Here is an 18,271-nt window from a genome sequence, read left to right on the forward strand (position 1 = left end):
AACCCCTTGACTGTCCGCCTTGAATAAAACTCCTCCAGCAGTGCCCAACCTTGGTTTTACCATTTGCCACCTAGCCTTTCCCTTGGGTTTCGTGGACTCAAGGGTCATCTTATTTTTACCCCCCCCGGGGCCAGTGCTCCTCTGAGTGTTGGTCCAACCTAAAGCACCGTGCGGGGCCGTCCCTCGGCAACTTGGGTTACGTTGGCTCCTGTACGCTTAGCTTATCCGGTGTGCCCTGAGAACGAGATATGTGCAGCTCCTATCGGGATTTGTCGGCACAGCGGGTGGTGTTGCTGGACTTGTTTTACCATTGTCGGAGTTGTCTTGAATTACCGAGATACCGAGTCTGATCGGAACGTCTTGGGAGGAGGTCTATTCCTTCGTTGACCGTGAGAGCTTGTCATGGGCTAAGTTGGGACTCCCCTGCAGGGATTGAACTTTCGAAAGCCGTGCCCGCGGTTATGGGCAGATGGGAATTTGTTAATGTCCGGTTGTAGATAACTTGAACCTTAATTAATTAAAATGAATCAACTGAGTGTGTTACCGTGATGGCCTCTTCTCGGCGGAGTCCGGGAAGCGGACACGGTGTTGGAGTAATGTTTGCGCAGGTTGTTCTCTAGCTTCTCGCCCGTGCTTTGCCTCCTCTTCTTGCTCTCTTTTGCGTATAAGTTAGCCACCATACTTGCTAGTCGCTTGCTGCAGCTCCACATATATTTGCCTTACCATTCCTATAAGCTTAAATAGTCTTGATCGCGAGGGTGCGAGATTGCTGAGTCCCTGTGGCTCACAGATACTATAACTCCAGATGCAGGTCCAGGTGATTCCGCTCCAGGTGACGAGTATGAGATCAAGTGGGAGTTCGACGAAGACTCTCAACGATACTACATGTCTTTTCCTGATGATCAGTAGTGGTGCCCAGTTGGGGGTGATTGGGACCGTTGTCACTTGTTGGGTTTTTTCTTAGTCGGGCCATGAGTGTTTTGGATGATGTAATGTTATTTATGTACTTTGATGTGACGTGGCGAGTGTAAGCCAACTATGTTCTTCCCTTTATTATTCATATTACATGGGATGTTGTGAAGATTGCCTAACTTGCGACATATGCCTTCAATGCGATTATGTCTCTAAGTCGTGCCTCGACACGTGGGAGCTATAGTCGCATCGAGGGTGTTATACCTCGCTGGTGAAGTTGGATACGGTGGAGCTATGGATGCAGGTGCACGACTTACCTGATGGTTTTTATCCCCTCATAAAAGCTCTAGCCAAGAAGGTAGGAGAGTTTGTCTATGCGGAGCCAAAGTCGCGGGATTTTGAAGGAAATTTCTACTGGGTCAGAATTAAGATTAATGTGTTCAAACCTTTGAAGAATGCGGTGAGCCTGGTTCATAAGGAAGAGAGGCAAATTTTCAAGGTCAAGTATGAGAGACTACCTGATTGGTGCGCCGTGTGCGGCCACCTCGGGCATCAGTTCAAGGAACATGGGGACGGCATACATCCAAAGTCTGCCCTAGTTTTCAAGGAGCTTAGAGCAGATTGGTTCCGGGGTGCTGGCCCAGGCCCAGGACAGAACCGATTAGCAGGAAGAGGTGGACGCGGGGGACATGGCCGAGGTGCTGGGCGAACTAGCCAGTCAGGGGGACGGAGTACAGTACCGGAGGATTACACGGAGGCGGCCACACAGCGTGATACTGCGATCGTAGAACCGGAAGACAACCGCAAACGCACCAAGGGCGACATGGGGGAGAAACCTCAATCATCAAACCCTCAGGCGTAGGTGGTGCCTGCAGCCCCTGTGGAGACGGGAAAAACAACACTCATGCTCTTAGCACCACCTGTGGATGTCAGCCCAAACTCAAAACAGGAACCCAAGCGGGCCAAGTTAGATGCAGCCTCCGTGAATGCTCCAAAACTCTCGCTTGCGGGCAAGTTTCAATAAAATACATCGGCGTCCTCCGAGCTGGAGGGTCGCCGGGCGCAATGAATACCCTATGTTGGAACTGTCGCGGTGTGGGCAACGCCGCGACAGTCAATGAGCTTCGCGAGCTAGCGAAGAAATTTTCCCTCCCTATTCTCTGTATCGTAGAAACTCAGATTGAAAGAGGTAGGGTAGAAGCACTTACTGGTACTTTGGGACATGATAATAGTTTTGCTATAGATAGTTAAGGGAGGAGTGGAGGCATTGGTATTTTCTGGAACAATCCAATAAAACTTGAGATTCTTGGTTACTCTGTGTATCATATTGATTGCTCAATTCTCGACCCGGGGAGAGATCCGTGGCGTCTCACATGTGTGTATGGTGAAGCACAGACCCCGTTGAGACATCAAACCTGGACAGTGTTAAAAAACATAAGCGGTCAAAGTGCGTTGCCATGGCTATGTATTGGAGATTTCAACGAAGTTCTTCGTCCGGATGAGCACGAGGGGGTGGGGCAGCGGAGTAATGCCCAGATCCAGGGTTTTCGAGACGCCATTGACGTGTGCATGTTGATGGACTTGGGGTACAAGGGCCGTTTTTGGACTTTTGAGAAGAAGGTTGTGGGGGGCACCTTCACACGTGTCAGACTTGATAGGGCGCTTGGATCGGCAGAATGGAGCGCTCAGTTTCCCCTCGCTATCTTGTCTCACTTGACAGCGGCCACTTCGGACCACTGTCCAATTTTCCTGGAAATAAATGAGCCCGGCGCGCCAACTGAACAAAAGGGTTTCTGGTACGAGACCATGTGGGAGACTCATGAACAATGGCAGGAGACAATTGCAGAGAAGTGGAGCTCGAAGCACTCGGGCCACACTATGGAGGAGCTTCGGAGCAAGTTAGCTGCACTAGCTACTGATCTATCCAGGTGGAACAGAGACACATTTGACAGCATCCGAAAAGAGATACAAGCCTTAAAACTAGAACTGGAACGCCTCAGGGGTGAACCTGCGAGATCGGGACCTTCACATGTTGAGATAAAAATCAATGACAAACTAGTTGAGTTGTATCAGAGGGAGGAATTGATGTGGCATCAGAGATCGAGGATCGAGTGGCTAGCCTCCGGGGACAAGAACACACGTTTTTTTCACCTCAGAGCAAGCATCAGGCGCAAGAAGAATATGGTGAAAGCCCTGGCTAACTCGCTGGGTGTGCTTATTGACGACCCTGGAGACCTTAGAGAGATGGTCAAGGATTTCTATCAAACATTATACACATCCGAAGGTGTGACTGGGCTCGACAAGGTCATGTCTCATGTTCCGGCTAAGGTCACGGCAGGCATGAATGATATCTTATGTGCCCCTTACACAAGTGACGAGGTGAAAGTGGCCCTCTTCCAAATGTTCCCAACTAAGGCACCGGGTCCAGATGGTTTTCCAGCTCATTTTTATCAGAGACATTGGTCTTTGTGTGGTGAGGAGATTACGAGGGTGGTTCTCAGAATCGTCCGAGGAGAGGAGAGTGCGGAGAGTATAAGTGATACAGTATTGGTACTAATACCAAAGGTAACAAACCCAACTCTCCTATCTCAATTCAGACCTATAAGCTTATGCAACATCCTTTATAAGATAGCTTCAAAGGTTGTGGCAAATAGACTCAAACAAATACTGCCTGACATTATCTCTGAGGAGCAGTCAGCCTTTGTCCCAGGTAGGCTAATTACTGACAACATCATATGTGCCTACGAGTGCCTACATTTCATGAAGAGGTCTAGGGCAAAGAGTAATAGCACATGCGCTCTAAAGCTTGATATGATGAAAGCGTATGATCATTTGGAGTGGCAGTATTTGAGGGCGATAATGGCCAAGTTGGGATTTGCACAGACATGGATTGATATAGTAATGAACATGGTATCGTCAGTTTCTTTCTCAGTTCTTTTTAATGGAGAGAAACTAGACCAGTTCAAGCCTTCGAGAGGTATTCGACAGGGAGACCCCATCTCCCCTTACTTGTTTTTGATTGCAGCGGAGGGCCTTTCGTGCCTTTTAAAATCCAGTTCTCAGTCATCAGTTCTAGGAGGAATCAAGGTGGCCCCAACAGCCCCGGCTGTAAACCACCTTTTGTTTGCAGATGACAGCCTGTTGTTTTTCAAAGCCAATGTTGAGGGAGCGGAAGCGGTGTCAAACCTATTGGATGCTTATTGTCGTGCTTCGGGCCAAAGAGTGAACAATGATAATGTTGGGTAACGTAGTAATTTCAAAATTTTCCTACGCACACGCAAGATCACGGTGATGCATAGCAACGAGAGGGGAGAGTGTGATCTACGTACCCTTGTAGACCGACAGCGGAAGCGTTAGCACAACGCGGTTGATGTAGTCGTACGTCTTCACGGCCCGACCGATCAAGCACCGAAACTACGGCACCTCCGAGTTCTAGCACATGTTCAGCTCGATGACGATCCCCGGACTCTGATCCAGCAAAGTGTCGGGGAAGAGTTCCGTCAGCACGACGGCGTGGTGACGATCTTGATGTACTACCGTCGCAGGGCTTCGCCTAAGCACCGCTACAATATTATCGAGGACTATGGTGGAAGGGGGCACCGCACACGGCTAAGAATATGATCACGTGGATCAACTTCTGTGTCTATGGGGTGCCCCCTGCCCCCGTATATAAAGGAGTGGAGGAGGGGAGGGCCGGCCCTCTCTATGGCGCGCCCTAGGGGAGTCCTACTCCCACCGGGAGTAGGATTCCCCCTTTCCTAGTCCAACTAGGAGTCCTTCCATGTAGTAGGATTAGGAGACAAGGAAGGGGAAGAGGGAAGAGAAGGAAGGAGGGGGCGCAGCCCCTTCCCCTAGTCCAATTCGGACTAGGCCTTGGGGGGGCGCGCGGCCTGCCTCTCCCTCTCCTCTAAAGCCCAATAAGGCCCATATACTTCTTCTCCCATATTCCCGTAACTCCCCGGTACTCCGAAAAATACCCGAACCACTCGGAACCTTTCCGATGTCCGAATATAGTCGTCCAATATATCGATCTTTACGTCTCGACCATTTCGAGACTCCTCGTCATGTCCCCGATCTCATCCGGGACTCCGAACTCCTTCGGTACATCAAAACTCATAAACTCATAATATAACTGTCATCGAAACCTTAAGCGTGCGGACCCTACGGGTTCGAGAACAATGTAGACATGACCGAGACATGTCTCCGGTCAATAACCAATAGCGGAACCTGGATGCTCATATTGGCTCCTACATATTCTACGAAGATCTTTATCGGTCAGACCGCATAACAACATACGTTGTTCCCTTTGTCATCGGTATGTTACTTGCCCGAGATTCGATCGTCGGTATCTTAATACCTAGTTCAATCTCGTTACCGGCAAGTCTCTTTACTCGTTCCGTAATACATCATCTCACAACTAACTCATTAGTTGTAATGCTTGCAAGGCTTATGTGATGTGCATTACCGAGAGGGCCCAGAGATACCTCTCCGACAATCGGAGTGACAAATCATAATCTCGAAATACGCCAACCCAACATGTACCTTTGGAGACACCTGTAGAGCTCCTTTATAATCACCCAGTTACGTTGTGACGTTTGGTAGCACACAAAGTGTTCCTCCGGTAAACGGGAGTTGCATAATCTCATAGTCATAGGAACATGTATAAGTCATGAAGAAAGCAATAGCAACATACTAAACGATCGAGTGCTAAGCTAACGGAATGGGTCAAGTCAATCACATCATTCTCCTAATGATGTGATCCCATTAATCAAATAACAACTCTTTGTCTATGGTTAGGAAACATAACCATCTTTGATTAATGAGCTAGTCAAGTAGAGGCATACTAGTGACACTCTGTTTGTCTATGTATTCACACATGTATTATGTTTCCGGTTAATACAATTCTAGCATGAATAATAAACATTTATCATGAAATAAGGAAATAAATAATAACTTTATTATTGCCTCTAGGGCATATTTCCTTCAGATAAGTCTACTATTTTCTTCAGTAGGGGGTGTCCTCAGGCAACCCGAGATATTGTGAAGCTTGCTGTTCAAGTCCAAAAAGAATCATTGAGTGACAAATATTTGGGGATGCCAACAGATGTGGGGCACTCAAAGAATGGCACTTTTAAATACCTCCGTGATCGTGTGTGGGAAAAGGTCAAGGGGTGGATGGAGAAGTTGTTATCCTCAGCAGGCAAGGAAGTTCTTATCAAATCTATTGCTTAGGAAATTCCAGTTTACTCCATGGCCTGTTTTCGCCTGCCGAGAGGCCTGTGTGAAAAAATCACATCCATCATACGGCAGTTCTGGTGGGGTAGCAAGCAAGGCAAACAGAAACCAGCATGGGTATCATGGGAGATCACGACGAGATCAAAATACATGGGAGGGCTAGGTTTCCGCGACCTAGAGATGTTTAACCTCGCGTTATTAGCCAGACATGCATGGAGATTGCTTAATAATCCTAAAACTTTGAGCTCGTTGATTCTTAAGGCAGCATACTTCCCTGATATAGGAATTTTGGAGGCCGAGCTGGGTTCACACCCCTCGCAGATCTAGCGTGCAATAATTGACAGAAGGGACATAATGAAGCAAGGAGTCATTAGGAGAATCGAGACGGGAGAAGAAACGATGATTTGGGAACATAACTGGATCCCGAGGGATGGCATCCCTAGGCCCATAGTTTCTCTCATCCAAGACCCACATACCCGCGTGCATGAGCTTATAGACCAAACAACATCAACATGGAATGAGGATGTGGTCCGTTCAGTATTCATACCTATTGATGTCGAGGCCATATTCAAGATCCCACTATGCACAAGGAGAGTTGATGATTTTTGGGCATGGAGTAGAGAGAAGAAAGGTATGTTCACCGTCTGTTCGGCATATCGCATGATCCAAACCACCAAATTAAGCCGTGAAAATTGGCTATATGGTATCGAGGGGCCTTCTAGCTTTGAGGAGAGCAGCAACTGGTCATCACTCTGGCACACTAAGGTTCCGAACAAAATCCGTGTGTTCCTGTGGAGGTTGGCAAGGGAGTCTATACCCACACATGATATTCTTCACCACCGCAACATGGCGACCTCACCAGCATGCCAGATATGTGGGGCGTCGGACTCTTGTAGACACGCCCTGCTCGACTGTGCCATGTCGACGAGCGTATGGGCCCTAGCACCGGAGAACTTGGTCGGCCAAATGACTAGCTGTGTCAACCCGAGTGCTAAATCCTGGCTATTCTCGATGAAGGACACGTTATCACATGACGAGTTCACCAGGCTTGGAGTAACCTTGTGGGCAATATGGAGCTCAAGGAGGAAATTGATTCACGAGGGGCTGCACCAAACGCCATATGCAACAAACGCTTTTGTGGTCTCTTTTCTCAATGATCTCCAGGTCCTAGCAAAGCCACAAGAGCAACAGAGGATGGCTCAACCCCGTCCGAGTCATTGGTTACCACCGCAAGAGGGGACATGCAAGATCAATGTTGATGCAGCGCTCATGAGAACTAGACCCGTGGGGGCGGTGGCAGCGGTTTGCAGGGATCAACAGGGTGCTTTCGTGGGCGCGTCCACGATTACCTTTCATGGCATTGATGATCCTACAACGCTCGAAGCCCTGGCTGTTCGGGAATCTTTAGCCCTGGCAGAGGATTTGTATCAAAACAGGATCTCAATTGCCTCGGACTGTAAGGTAGTCATCGATGATATTAGGCAGCCGAGTGCAGCGGTGTATGGAGCTATCATTAGGGAGATAGTAGATCATTCGAAAACTTTTGTCAATTGCTTTTTTAGCCATGAGTTTAGGAGCTTGAATGTCGAGGCTCACAGCTTAGCGAAGCATGCTCTCTCACTTGGTGTTGGCCGCCGTGTGTGGCTGGGCAACCCAGATGATCTATCTTTCGTCCCTATAAACATTGTGATGAGTTAAATAAAAAGCTTCGCGATGTTGTCTTAAAAAATAATTCTAAATTTGTTATCCGAGCTCTCAAAAAAGAAATCTAAATTTGTTATCCTTGGTAGACACGAGCTCAGCATGGGTGGAGTGGCTGTAATGGCTGAACGGCTGAACATGGCGTGTGTTCGAGACATGACGTCCTTTTTGGCGTTAATTTTCTCAGTGTACGGTGGTTAGTTTTTCTACAAATAAATAATACGAGGAGGTTTAGTGAAAAAATGCGTTATGGCAGTCGGTCTTTTCTGCAAATACAAAAATACAAGCTTGCTTTGTGCAAATATGTGTTGGCTGAGCGCCATCAGTCATTGACAGGTGGGCCCATACGTATGGATACACCAGCAACATATTTTTGGACCGGATGTGCACGCTTGAGTCAAGTTAAATGACTGCAATTCTGTATTTTAAAAGTTCTAGCACTAAACTGAACATTGAACCCAAATTCTATGACTACCAGTGATATTACCTCTCTTATTTTTCGATCTTAGACCCATTGGTCAGGTGGAGTGGTATGCTCATTTTTATCCTAACCAGTTCTTTCCCTCTTTGACGAGTAGCCTGTTGAAACTGTCTGAAGGTAATACTTCTGTCGCTTGTAATAAGTTACAAAACTCTGTATGATCTCGTTTTTATCAAAATGGAACCGGGACAGAAGCCCTTTTTCTCTAAAAAAAGTTTATTTCAGCTTTAAATGTTGTAGGTAATTTGGGTTGTCCAGCGTGCCATGTAAAACAATCAATATTGTGGCAACAATTGTATAATCCTTCCCCTTGTACAACCCCATGCATGAACAATTCCATATCCATACTACTCTCATGTCTAGAATTATGAATTATGGACCCTTAAGCAGTGATATGTGTTCAAATTGCTTAATGGCTGCTTGTGAGTTTCTGTTTCCCCATTTTTGGACTTGTGAATTCAGCCAACATTACAATGCCTGATTAGCCCACATCAATGCCAAAAACTTAAATGGGTCGGCAAAGTGCGGGCGTATGCTTCTAGTGGTACACCAATAGTTGGGAAACACGACGATTGGCCGGAGCACTTGCTCCGAGAAAATTACACAATGATATTTTTCCATTCAAAAAGGGTAGGGTGAATGAATGGAAAACAAAAACAAAGCAAATGACATGATAATATTTTCCATTCAAAAACAGTAGGGTGAATGAATGGAAAACAAAAACAAACCGCTAGTACTAGTACCACCACTACTACTAATTCTTAGTGCCATAGTGAGCACATCCAGGAGTTCACTAGCCTCCTAAATATCAAATAACTATGGCACTTCTCACAGCTAAGTATGGTTATTAAGATAGGTGGATCGAGCATCAGACCTACAACTCCCCCGCTTCGCAATTGATCTATGGCTTCATGTTTCCTCTGTGTTGCTCAAGAGCAGGGTCGCCGATAACACACTTGTCCAGGTGCAGATCTCCATCATCCAGTGCATCAAAATCGAGTTCCCAGAATCTCTCAGGCTTGTCGGGAATCTCCATTAGATAGGGATCACTAACATAGGTTTGTTGACTGGTGCCGCTGCAAGAACTCTGAAAAAAAGTATCGGCGCCCCAAATTTGCTCACCATCCGCATCCATCAGTTTGCCCACGTTGCCCGGTAATGGCACGAGGCAGTCGGCTTGAGACGATGTGCCATCCGTTCCTCCTGGACACATGACATTCTTCCCCTTGGACCTGCCAAACGTGGGGTCTTGACAATGAGCAGCACCAGAAACTGGAGGAATTCCAAGCAGCTCGGCCCCGGTTCCGAGATCTTGCTGGTCAAATACCTGAACCAAAGCCCCGATGTCGTCTGATGCTTCGACTCCGTCCAGCCCAAAGTTACCCGGCAGCATGCCATCACTAAGGTCCGTGTCTTCCAGGAGAAAACTCTGTAGGTCTGCAATGGCGTTGTGCGCAACTGGATGTGCAGGGGAACATGTACTCTCTGCGGTGCGCGGCGAGCTGGAGTCGCCCGAGTTTCTGCTGCCATGCGGCACATGCTTCAGGAATTTCCTCTTCACTCTGGCGGAATCGATCCCGTCCCTTCTCTCCCTGTGCATCTTGAGCTGCCTCAGGAAATCCGGGTTCCGAAGGAGCTTGGCCAAGAAGGAGACCACCTGCTTCTGCCGGTCCTCCGCGGTCTCCAGCCTCTGGTTCAGTGCGTTCATATGCTCGATCGTCTGATTGTGCTCCTCCTTCAGCCTGGCCACCTCCTGTAGCAGCGCGTTTTTCTCTCTTCTCAGGGAGCGCAGTTCAGGGTCCAGAGTGGACTCACCAGAAGAGCTAGACTGTATCTTCCTGAAGATAGATGAACCAGGCTGAAGGCTGCTTTGTTGCGTCGGCGAGGACCGGCGCCTGACTATCGTCTTCAACAGATGTTTGCTGCCCCGCAGAAATCCCTCGTGAGCGAACTCCCATCTATCAGCATGAACCTTGCGAAAACCCTGATAAATATGAAAAAGATGTTACAAACTAACAATGACAAGGAGAAGGTGAAACTGAACAAGCATCATAATTCTTCACAACAGTTCAGTCATAAACTCGGTCAAAATGCCAAGTTCAGGAACGTGGTGTTTCTGAGCCCGAGCTCAAATGAGCTCGGGTGAACATTTTTAGTGTCATTCAGACTAAAACCTATTAATACACTAGTAGTTGCCACCTATAACTGAACAAAGACTGAACCAAATTGCTCCATACTGACAACATCACCCCCCTTCCAATCCCACAGGAAGCAAGCTGAACAGTGTTACCCACCAAAAAATTTCTTCAGTAACCTTAGAAGAAATCTGCAGCAGATGCACTATGGTATTTATAGTGTCTAGGGCACATCTAGATGTGCCCTAGTTATTGCACATCTAAGTGGCTCAATCAAACTAGGAAGGAAAAAGAAAAAAGAGGAAAATGTTTGCACAAATCTCCGTGTAAAATCAAGGACATGGGACTTAGATGTGCAATACTTAGGGCACATCTAGATGTGTTTTAGTAAAACTGTATTTTGAAATACACGGTGCTAAAGTCTCAGAAATATGTCAATATGAAAAGATGATAAATTAGAAGGGGTAAAGCTGCACCAGACCAAACCTGCGAAGGAGGCAGGCTGAGGAGTTGAGAAGAATGCATGGCCACGCAGAGCAGCAGAAAACCAACAAAATATGCTGCCGCGTTTATTTTTCTATTTGGAGAGAAGGAATTTGCAGTATGGGCAGATACAGATGCGTATACAGATTTGGATTGCGAAGCTTACCTTTGAGCGCGAGCAGCGTCGCATCCCAGCAAATGGTTAAGCTTGCCATCACAGGATCAACTCCTCAGGAATCAGGATTATTTCAGTGATCAAGATAATCCAGTTCTTTCGGGAAAGGCCAAATTGGCGTTACAGACCACAATTCCGCTCACAAAAGAAACGCCAGGTTGGCATTACAGACCACAACTCCGCTCACTAAAATTATCAAGGGAAGTACAAAGAGTGTATATATACATAGCAGAGTTGGGCAGAGTACAACAGCAGAAACCAAGAGGAACAAAAAGAAAACAGAGCATCCGAAACAGACAGAGTGCCAGAAACCTAGCAGAAACAGAGTATCTCCCGAGCAGAGTACGGCCGCATGAATAGTCCAGTGATTGATTGCAAAAGAAAAAAAACAGAGGATTGGGCAGTGATGCGATACGCACATAGGTGTTGAGCTGCCTGACGAAGCTGGAGAAGTTGTTGTGCTTGAAGTTGTGCGGGAGCACGTCACGGGCGAAGCTGGAAGGGTTCCACACGACGAAGCTGTTGCCGGCGGGGCCCCAGGAGATGACCCCGTCCAGCTGCGGCTCGCTGACGAGGTCGTACGTCTTGGACAGGAACGGCGGCAGCTGCGGCCCCTGCAGCAGCGCCTCGAGGGGCCGCGGCGGCTCGCAGGGCACCACCAGCGCGGGCGGCGGCGGGGCCAGGTGATGGTCCAGCGCGGCGTAGTGGCCCGCAGGCGAGGGCTGCTGCTGCAGCATCATCTCGAGCTTGGGCTCGAGCAGCAGCGCGGCGTCCATGGAGGCGGAGGCGGTGACTGCGGCGGGCGTGGTGTTGGTGCCGGTGTGCGTGTGGTCCATGCGCCGCGCGCTGGCGGATGGCCGGAATGGGCGGTGCGGGGCGAGGCGGGGCGGCGCGGCGCGGCGTTTATAGGCTTCGGTCCGGGTGAAACCGACATACTGTTGACGGCGACGGGCACGCCGCGTTGCAGCTGCAGTTGCAGAAGCGGATAGGGCGTGCCGTGCCCCTGCGTGACGTTTGACCGCCGCTCCGGGCCCCAGTCGGCAGGCGCGGGGACACTTGGCGGCGGGGCGGATCGCGGCGGCCCTGGCCCACGCAGGGCAAGGCGGTGCCGGAAATATCTGCGATTCCGGGGGTGGAAAGGAAAGTGCAGCCCAGCAGAGGCCAGGCGGGAGCTTTTTGCTTGGTGGCGAAGAAAGCAGCAGATATTTTACCTCTCTTCTCCCGTCACGTGGCCGAGGGGAGTGACGTGGTGAAGTGGGCGGGCCGATGAGCTGGTGATGGCGCGAGAGCGGGCTGTATGCGGATGCTCGGTCGATTCAGGTTGATGTTTGATAATTTGCCACCCTTTATTTTCCCATTTCACAATTTATCACTCATTGTCTTAATGACGGGCGGATCCGGGCCCCATCTATCATTCTGGGAGGGGGAGGGGGGGATTATGAAAAGGGAAGGTAAGGGGTGGCAAATTATCAAATTTGCCGATGATCTGAGGAGCAGAGGAAGGAAGGAAACGGGGGCGGTCGTAGCGCGACGGCGCGCGTGCGGTATCTACCATCTCCACACAGGCACCCGCCGAGGGAAGCAAGTGTTTAGCAGTATTGGTTACTTTTTGTAAAACACGCATGCACATGCCCCTCTATTTTTTTTAAAGGAACAAATTTGCATTCCATTACATGGTGTTGCTGGGTAAGTCATCAGCTACAATATCTGATACAAAGTTTGGTATTTGACCAAGCCAAATTTCACAACACCCACTACTTAAGGCTGTACCATATGCAGCTAACATGTGCGCTGCTTAATTACAAGACCTTGGACGGTGTTTTACAACAGACACATCGGCTCAAAACTAAAACTTTATTTCCTTAAACACAGAACCCAGTGCAGAGAAATCATAGGCTTCAGAAGTGATGGCTTGCTTCAAACAAACTGAATCAGTTTCTAGCATCACCCGGTCGCATCCAAGCTGAGTTGATGTGTTCACAGCATGTAGCATCGCCAAAGCTTCAGCATGAAGAGCATCATATACGTGCTCCAGGTTCCCTGCACCTGCTCCCCATTATCATGCCTTTGTGATTCCTAATGGTGAAGCCCCAGCCCCCAGAGAGAGTTTTTTGGTCGAAAGGCACCATCCGTGTTGATCTTCAAGATGTCTGCGGGGGGTGGAGTCCATCTCGACGTGATATCCTTCGTGGTTGCTCTGTTTTGCTGCATGAAATTCAAAGCATTGTTAAGTTGGTGGTAAATTGAGAAAGAGATTTCATCATTTGTCCTTGTGGCTTCTCCAGCATTAGCTTTATTCCTCTAATGCCACCATAACCAGAGAAGAAGGCATGTTTTAAGTTTTTCTTCCTCGTTCAGATTGAGAATGTCCTCCATAAAAATGAATGAATTGGAGCATGCAAGTAGTTGGAGCCGGACATGTTCTAGATGAACTTGCCTCCAGATGGCTTTCACTCTTTTGCACTTAAGAAAACAATGGCCCCCATCCTCATCATATCTATGACACATAGGGCAGAGGGTATCCACTTGCATACCTCTATGCTGAAGTTTTGAGCGCAGCGGTAGACTGTAATTTGTTACCCGCCAAAGGAAGTGTAGCACTTTTTTGCAGTGGCAGTGTCCATAAGCTTCTCCATTTGAAATCATCCCTTTCAACAGCTGCACTGGAGAAAGATGTTAGACCCGACAAAGCTTCTCGATCTCTTGTGTCTTTATAAGCAGATTTCACAGAAAAAAATACCTTTTTGTCAAAATACCAGGCCAGCAAGTCATCTGCGTACTCATGGATGGGGATTTGCAATATTAAGCTTGCATCTTCAGGTAGAAAGGTCTGTTGGACAAGTTGTGTATCCCATGTATTGGTGCTGGGGTCAATTAACTCAGCCACTCTAGTTACCAGATTCCTTCCTTTTTGCGTCACAACTCTCCTTGTAATTCCTCTTGGGATCCAAGGGTCACTCCAAGTCTCAATACTTTCTCCATTACCTACCCTCCAGATAATACCCCTCTTTAGAAGCTAAATCCCCTTGAGTATACTCCTCCAAACATAAGAGATACCCTTGCTGGGGGTAGCTTCTAACATTGATTTTCCCAGGTAGTATTTCGCAGTTAGGACTCTAGCGCACAAAGATGACGGATTTTTGCAATATTCTCCAAACCTGACTAGCTAGCATAGCCAGATTAAAGGAGTATAAGTCCCTAAATCCCAGCCCGTCATCTTTTTTGGTTTAGTCATTTTCTCCCATGACACCCAATGAATTTTATTTTGCTTATCCATCTGGCTCCACCACTATCACCCTATAATGGAACTCAGTTGCTCACACAAGGACTGTTATGTCACAACATGCCATTGTGTAAACCGGTATTGCCTGTGCCGTTGCCTTAATTAGTATCTCCTTTCCAGCTTTTGACAGCATCTTCTCCTTCCAGCCTTGTATTTTTTCCACACTTTCTCCTTTATATACTCAAAGGTCTTTTTCCTTGCTTTTCCAATGTAGGTTGGCAGTCCTAGATACTTAGATGATAGGCCCTAGTTCGGTTGATTTTACGACATAAAAAATGCTAGGGGAGCGAACCGTGCGTAACTCATCAAATGTTTAGGTTTTTTTTGGTGGAACAAGCGCATCAGGGTTTAAGTTTTGGACTTAACACTCATGCTTGTATTTTTTCTGTGATGTTCATCTAGTGGGAGCATATGTTTCTTTAACTATGAGATATTTATGATGACTTTATCAATTTCAAGATGTTATGTCGGTTCAGTATCGGGTATGTGTGTGTGCCTAAGAGTAAGTGTTCATGAATGCATGTAAGCATTTGTTAGTATACGGTCTCTAAAAAAGTTGGGGGAATATTTGGCACGAATGTAACTGGCAAGTGGTCAAATGTATCACTCCATCTACAGCCATATATAGCTAATCCCGCCCCTCAAACATCCACGGATGCGTCGGGCGCGTCCGCAGACAATGACCGATCACCTCTCAAATTTTCTGTTTCACAACCGGGTATCTCATTTAGCAAACCCTAAATCCATACAACCAAATGATAAACTAACTCTACAATCATCCACGGCTACTACATCAATACATGTCATCGAACAACCAAAAATTGGCATGTTCTACATACATAGTAAGATATGGATAAAGATCATCCACGGCCGACCCTGTCCTTGTCGGCGCCCTTGGCGTCGTTGACGCGAAAGTAGCCCTCAAACACGCAAAATGGATCAAGTCGGATCCGCTCATCGCTGAAGCTGTTCGGCCCATCATTGTCCTCCTTCTCCTCTTGGGGGGTGGGGGCAGTCTAGCCATGGCAATGGGCCGCTCAGCTTTGCGCTCGAGCGAGGGCGCTCTTGTTCCTCCTATGTCGCTTTTAGAGGATGCGAGCACGGGTGGCTTCCTCGTCCAAGGCAGCGCATGACGCCGCATTCGTCGCCTTCGCCTCCACCATGTCAGCAGTGAGACGGGCCTCGACCTCCCGCATCATCTGCTTTGCACGGCGGGCACAATGATCTCTGTCACAATCATACTCTCCAGCACCTGAGAAGAGGCGGCAGATGGACCTAGAGCCTCCAGCTCTGACGGATCCAAGCGTCAGTTGCGCCGACACAATGGATTCCCGCTAGATAGAATCCAACCTTAGTCGGGGCGCACTTCTTAGGAGCGGTAGACGTCCATATCCTCCTCGTTCCCGCATGAGGTGATGCCTTAGTCCACGGATTGGGAGTGGTCGGAGTTGGGTCCGTTGTCCGCCATGCCGGAGAAGGCCGGAGGGGAGCTTACAATCGGAGTGGGGTGAAGAGGAGTGGGGTGGCTAGGGTGTGGTCTAGGATGCGGATGGTGGCAAATATATGTGGGGTCGGGGTGGGCCAGTGTGGGCTGGATCCGACGTGGCTGACATGCCTGGGCGCGTCCGAACTTCCCCATATACGTCCCAAATTTGGGCTGGATATGAGGGGTTCCGGTCAACCCGGGCATACGGGGCCGGTATGAGGAGCATGTTTGGGTCAGCTATTTTTGATCGGTCAGTGAACGGGCCATCTGCCCGGACGTATATGGGAGGGGGTTGGGGAGCCCGGATGTAGCCTCTAGATGCTTTAAGCTTTTGTGTCTCCTTAATTTCTTTAATATCCTGGTTTTCCTAAATCTTAAAAACTGCATCCACACAAAACTCAACAAGAACTCGTGAGATAAGTTAGTATAAATCAATGCAAAAACCTTATTATTCTCTACTATAGCAAATCACTAAAATTATTATTTAACATTGCATACTAAATGCCTCTGCATATTTAATAGTCATATCCTCAAATAGAATCATTACACAAGCAAACATATGCAAACAATGCCAACATAAAAACAATCTGTCAAAATAGTACAATCTGTAAAGAATGCAACAAGATTCATACTTCTATAACTTCAAAAATTCTGAAAAATTACCACACTGTAGACAATTTCTCATAGCTTATTGTATAAAAATTTCAAGATTTTATCACGTTCTGACTTTCCATAACAATTCAAAAAATGATAGAAAACCTTTTGTTTTCAAATAGCAACATGTAGACTTGCAAAATAAGCATGGTAAAGGCTATACTTGACATTTTTATTAAAATAAAAGATACAAAACATTGTTCTTAATATCATCAAGCAAATACAAATAAAAGAAAATGACGCTTCAAGCAAAACACATATCATGTGACGAATGAATATATAGCTTCAAGTGAGGTTACCGATAATGTTGGAGACGAAAAAGGGGATGCCCCGCCTTCCGGGGCAAGCTTGGATTTTCCTTGAATATTACCTTGGGTGTGCCTTGGGCATCCCCAAGCTTAGGGTCTTGCCACTCCTTATTCTCCTCGTATCGATATCTCACCCAAAACTTGAAAACTTCAATCACATAAAACTTAACGAAACTTCGTGAGATAGGTTAGTATAATAAAGGAAAATCATCCACTTTGGTACTGTCAAAAACATGATTCATAATTTTTCTCACACAATACCTACTATACCTTAACATTTTCACAATTTATATTGAGCAATATAAGCCACAGAAACTAGGAAACAAGCAAACTATGCATTGAAAACAGAATATGTAAAAAAAAGAACAATCTGTAATGATCTGGGCAACGACCATACTTATGCTACTCGAAAAATTCTGAAAAATTAGGACAACGTGGGAAATTTGTATATCAATCATCTGTAAAAAAATCAAGAATTTATCACGTTCCAGCAGAGCAGATCAATTCTGTTACTGGGTGCAAAAGTTTCTGTTTTTGCATAGAATCAAGTGAACTATCATCCACACTATCTCAAAGGCCTTACTTGGTACTTTATTAAAACAAAAGCTATAAAACATGATTACTAGAGTAGCCTAATCATGTGAAAACACAAAAATAGTAGGGGTAAATGTTGGGTTGTCTCCCAACAAGCACTTTTCTTTTATGCCTTTTAGCTAGACATGATGATTTCAATGATGCTCACATAAAAGATAAGAATTGAAACATAACGGAAGCATCATGAAACACATGGCAAGCATATTTAAGCCTAACCTACTTCTTATCTGTAGGTATTTTGTGAGCAAGAATCAACTATCATAGGAAGGCAAAATAAGTGCAACTTCAAAACTTTCAACATTAAGAGAGGAAAGTTAATATTAGTAAGAAGCCTACAAGCATATGTTCCTCTCTCATAATAATTTTTAGTAGCACTAAGGTAGACTACAAACTTTTCTCATGCGTAAGGTCTCGGATCTTCCATGGAAATACCTTGTTGGTGATGCCCTTTGAGGAGTACAGATCTTTGCGCGGAAAGTTGCTCAGAATGCACTCGCTAGTCGCTACACACAGTAGCATGAGAGCATGTACAATGGTGGCATATGGATACAGATGCCCCATAAGAAAAGTAGGTTGAAGCATCTACATTGATTTTTTTTCTCTTCAACGCAAGCTACCATTAGTGGGCCTCATTAAGGAAAAGAAAAATAGAGACTCCGGTACACATACATCTCTATTTTCCACTCTAACTTTTCAACTTTTTGCATTGGACCATAATTTTTCTTCCCAGACACCCGCCTCCTACTAAGGATCCCGCTACACCATTCGAACCTACATCCGATCCTACATGGCATGTGGAGAAACACCCTGGGGATATGCATTGG

The 18,271-nt window shown here is 46.8% G+C and overlaps 1 protein-coding gene across 1 annotated transcript; it reads right to left on the reverse strand.

Moving 5' to 3' along the window:
• Positions 1-8,973: 8,973 nt before the first annotated feature.
• Positions 8,974-12,284, reverse strand: LOC125536635 (heat stress transcription factor A-3-like). The gene is made up of 2 exons (XM_048699888.1): positions 11,542-12,284; positions 8,974-10,313 (listed from the first exon to the last, which is right to left on the reverse strand). Exons 1-2 carry the CDS (start codon positions 11,956-11,958, stop codon positions 9,231-9,233), a joined length of 1,500 nt encoding a protein of 499 aa, XP_048555845.1. The 5' UTR covers positions 11,959-12,284; the 3' UTR covers positions 8,974-9,230.
• Positions 12,285-18,271: the final 5,987 nt, after the last annotated feature.

The sequence above is a fragment of the Triticum urartu genome, chromosome 2, assembly GCF_003073215.2.
Source record: "Triticum urartu cultivar G1812 chromosome 2, Tu2.1, whole genome shotgun sequence".
In the NCBI taxonomy this organism is placed as follows: Eukaryota; Viridiplantae; Streptophyta; class Magnoliopsida; order Poales; family Poaceae; genus Triticum; species Triticum urartu.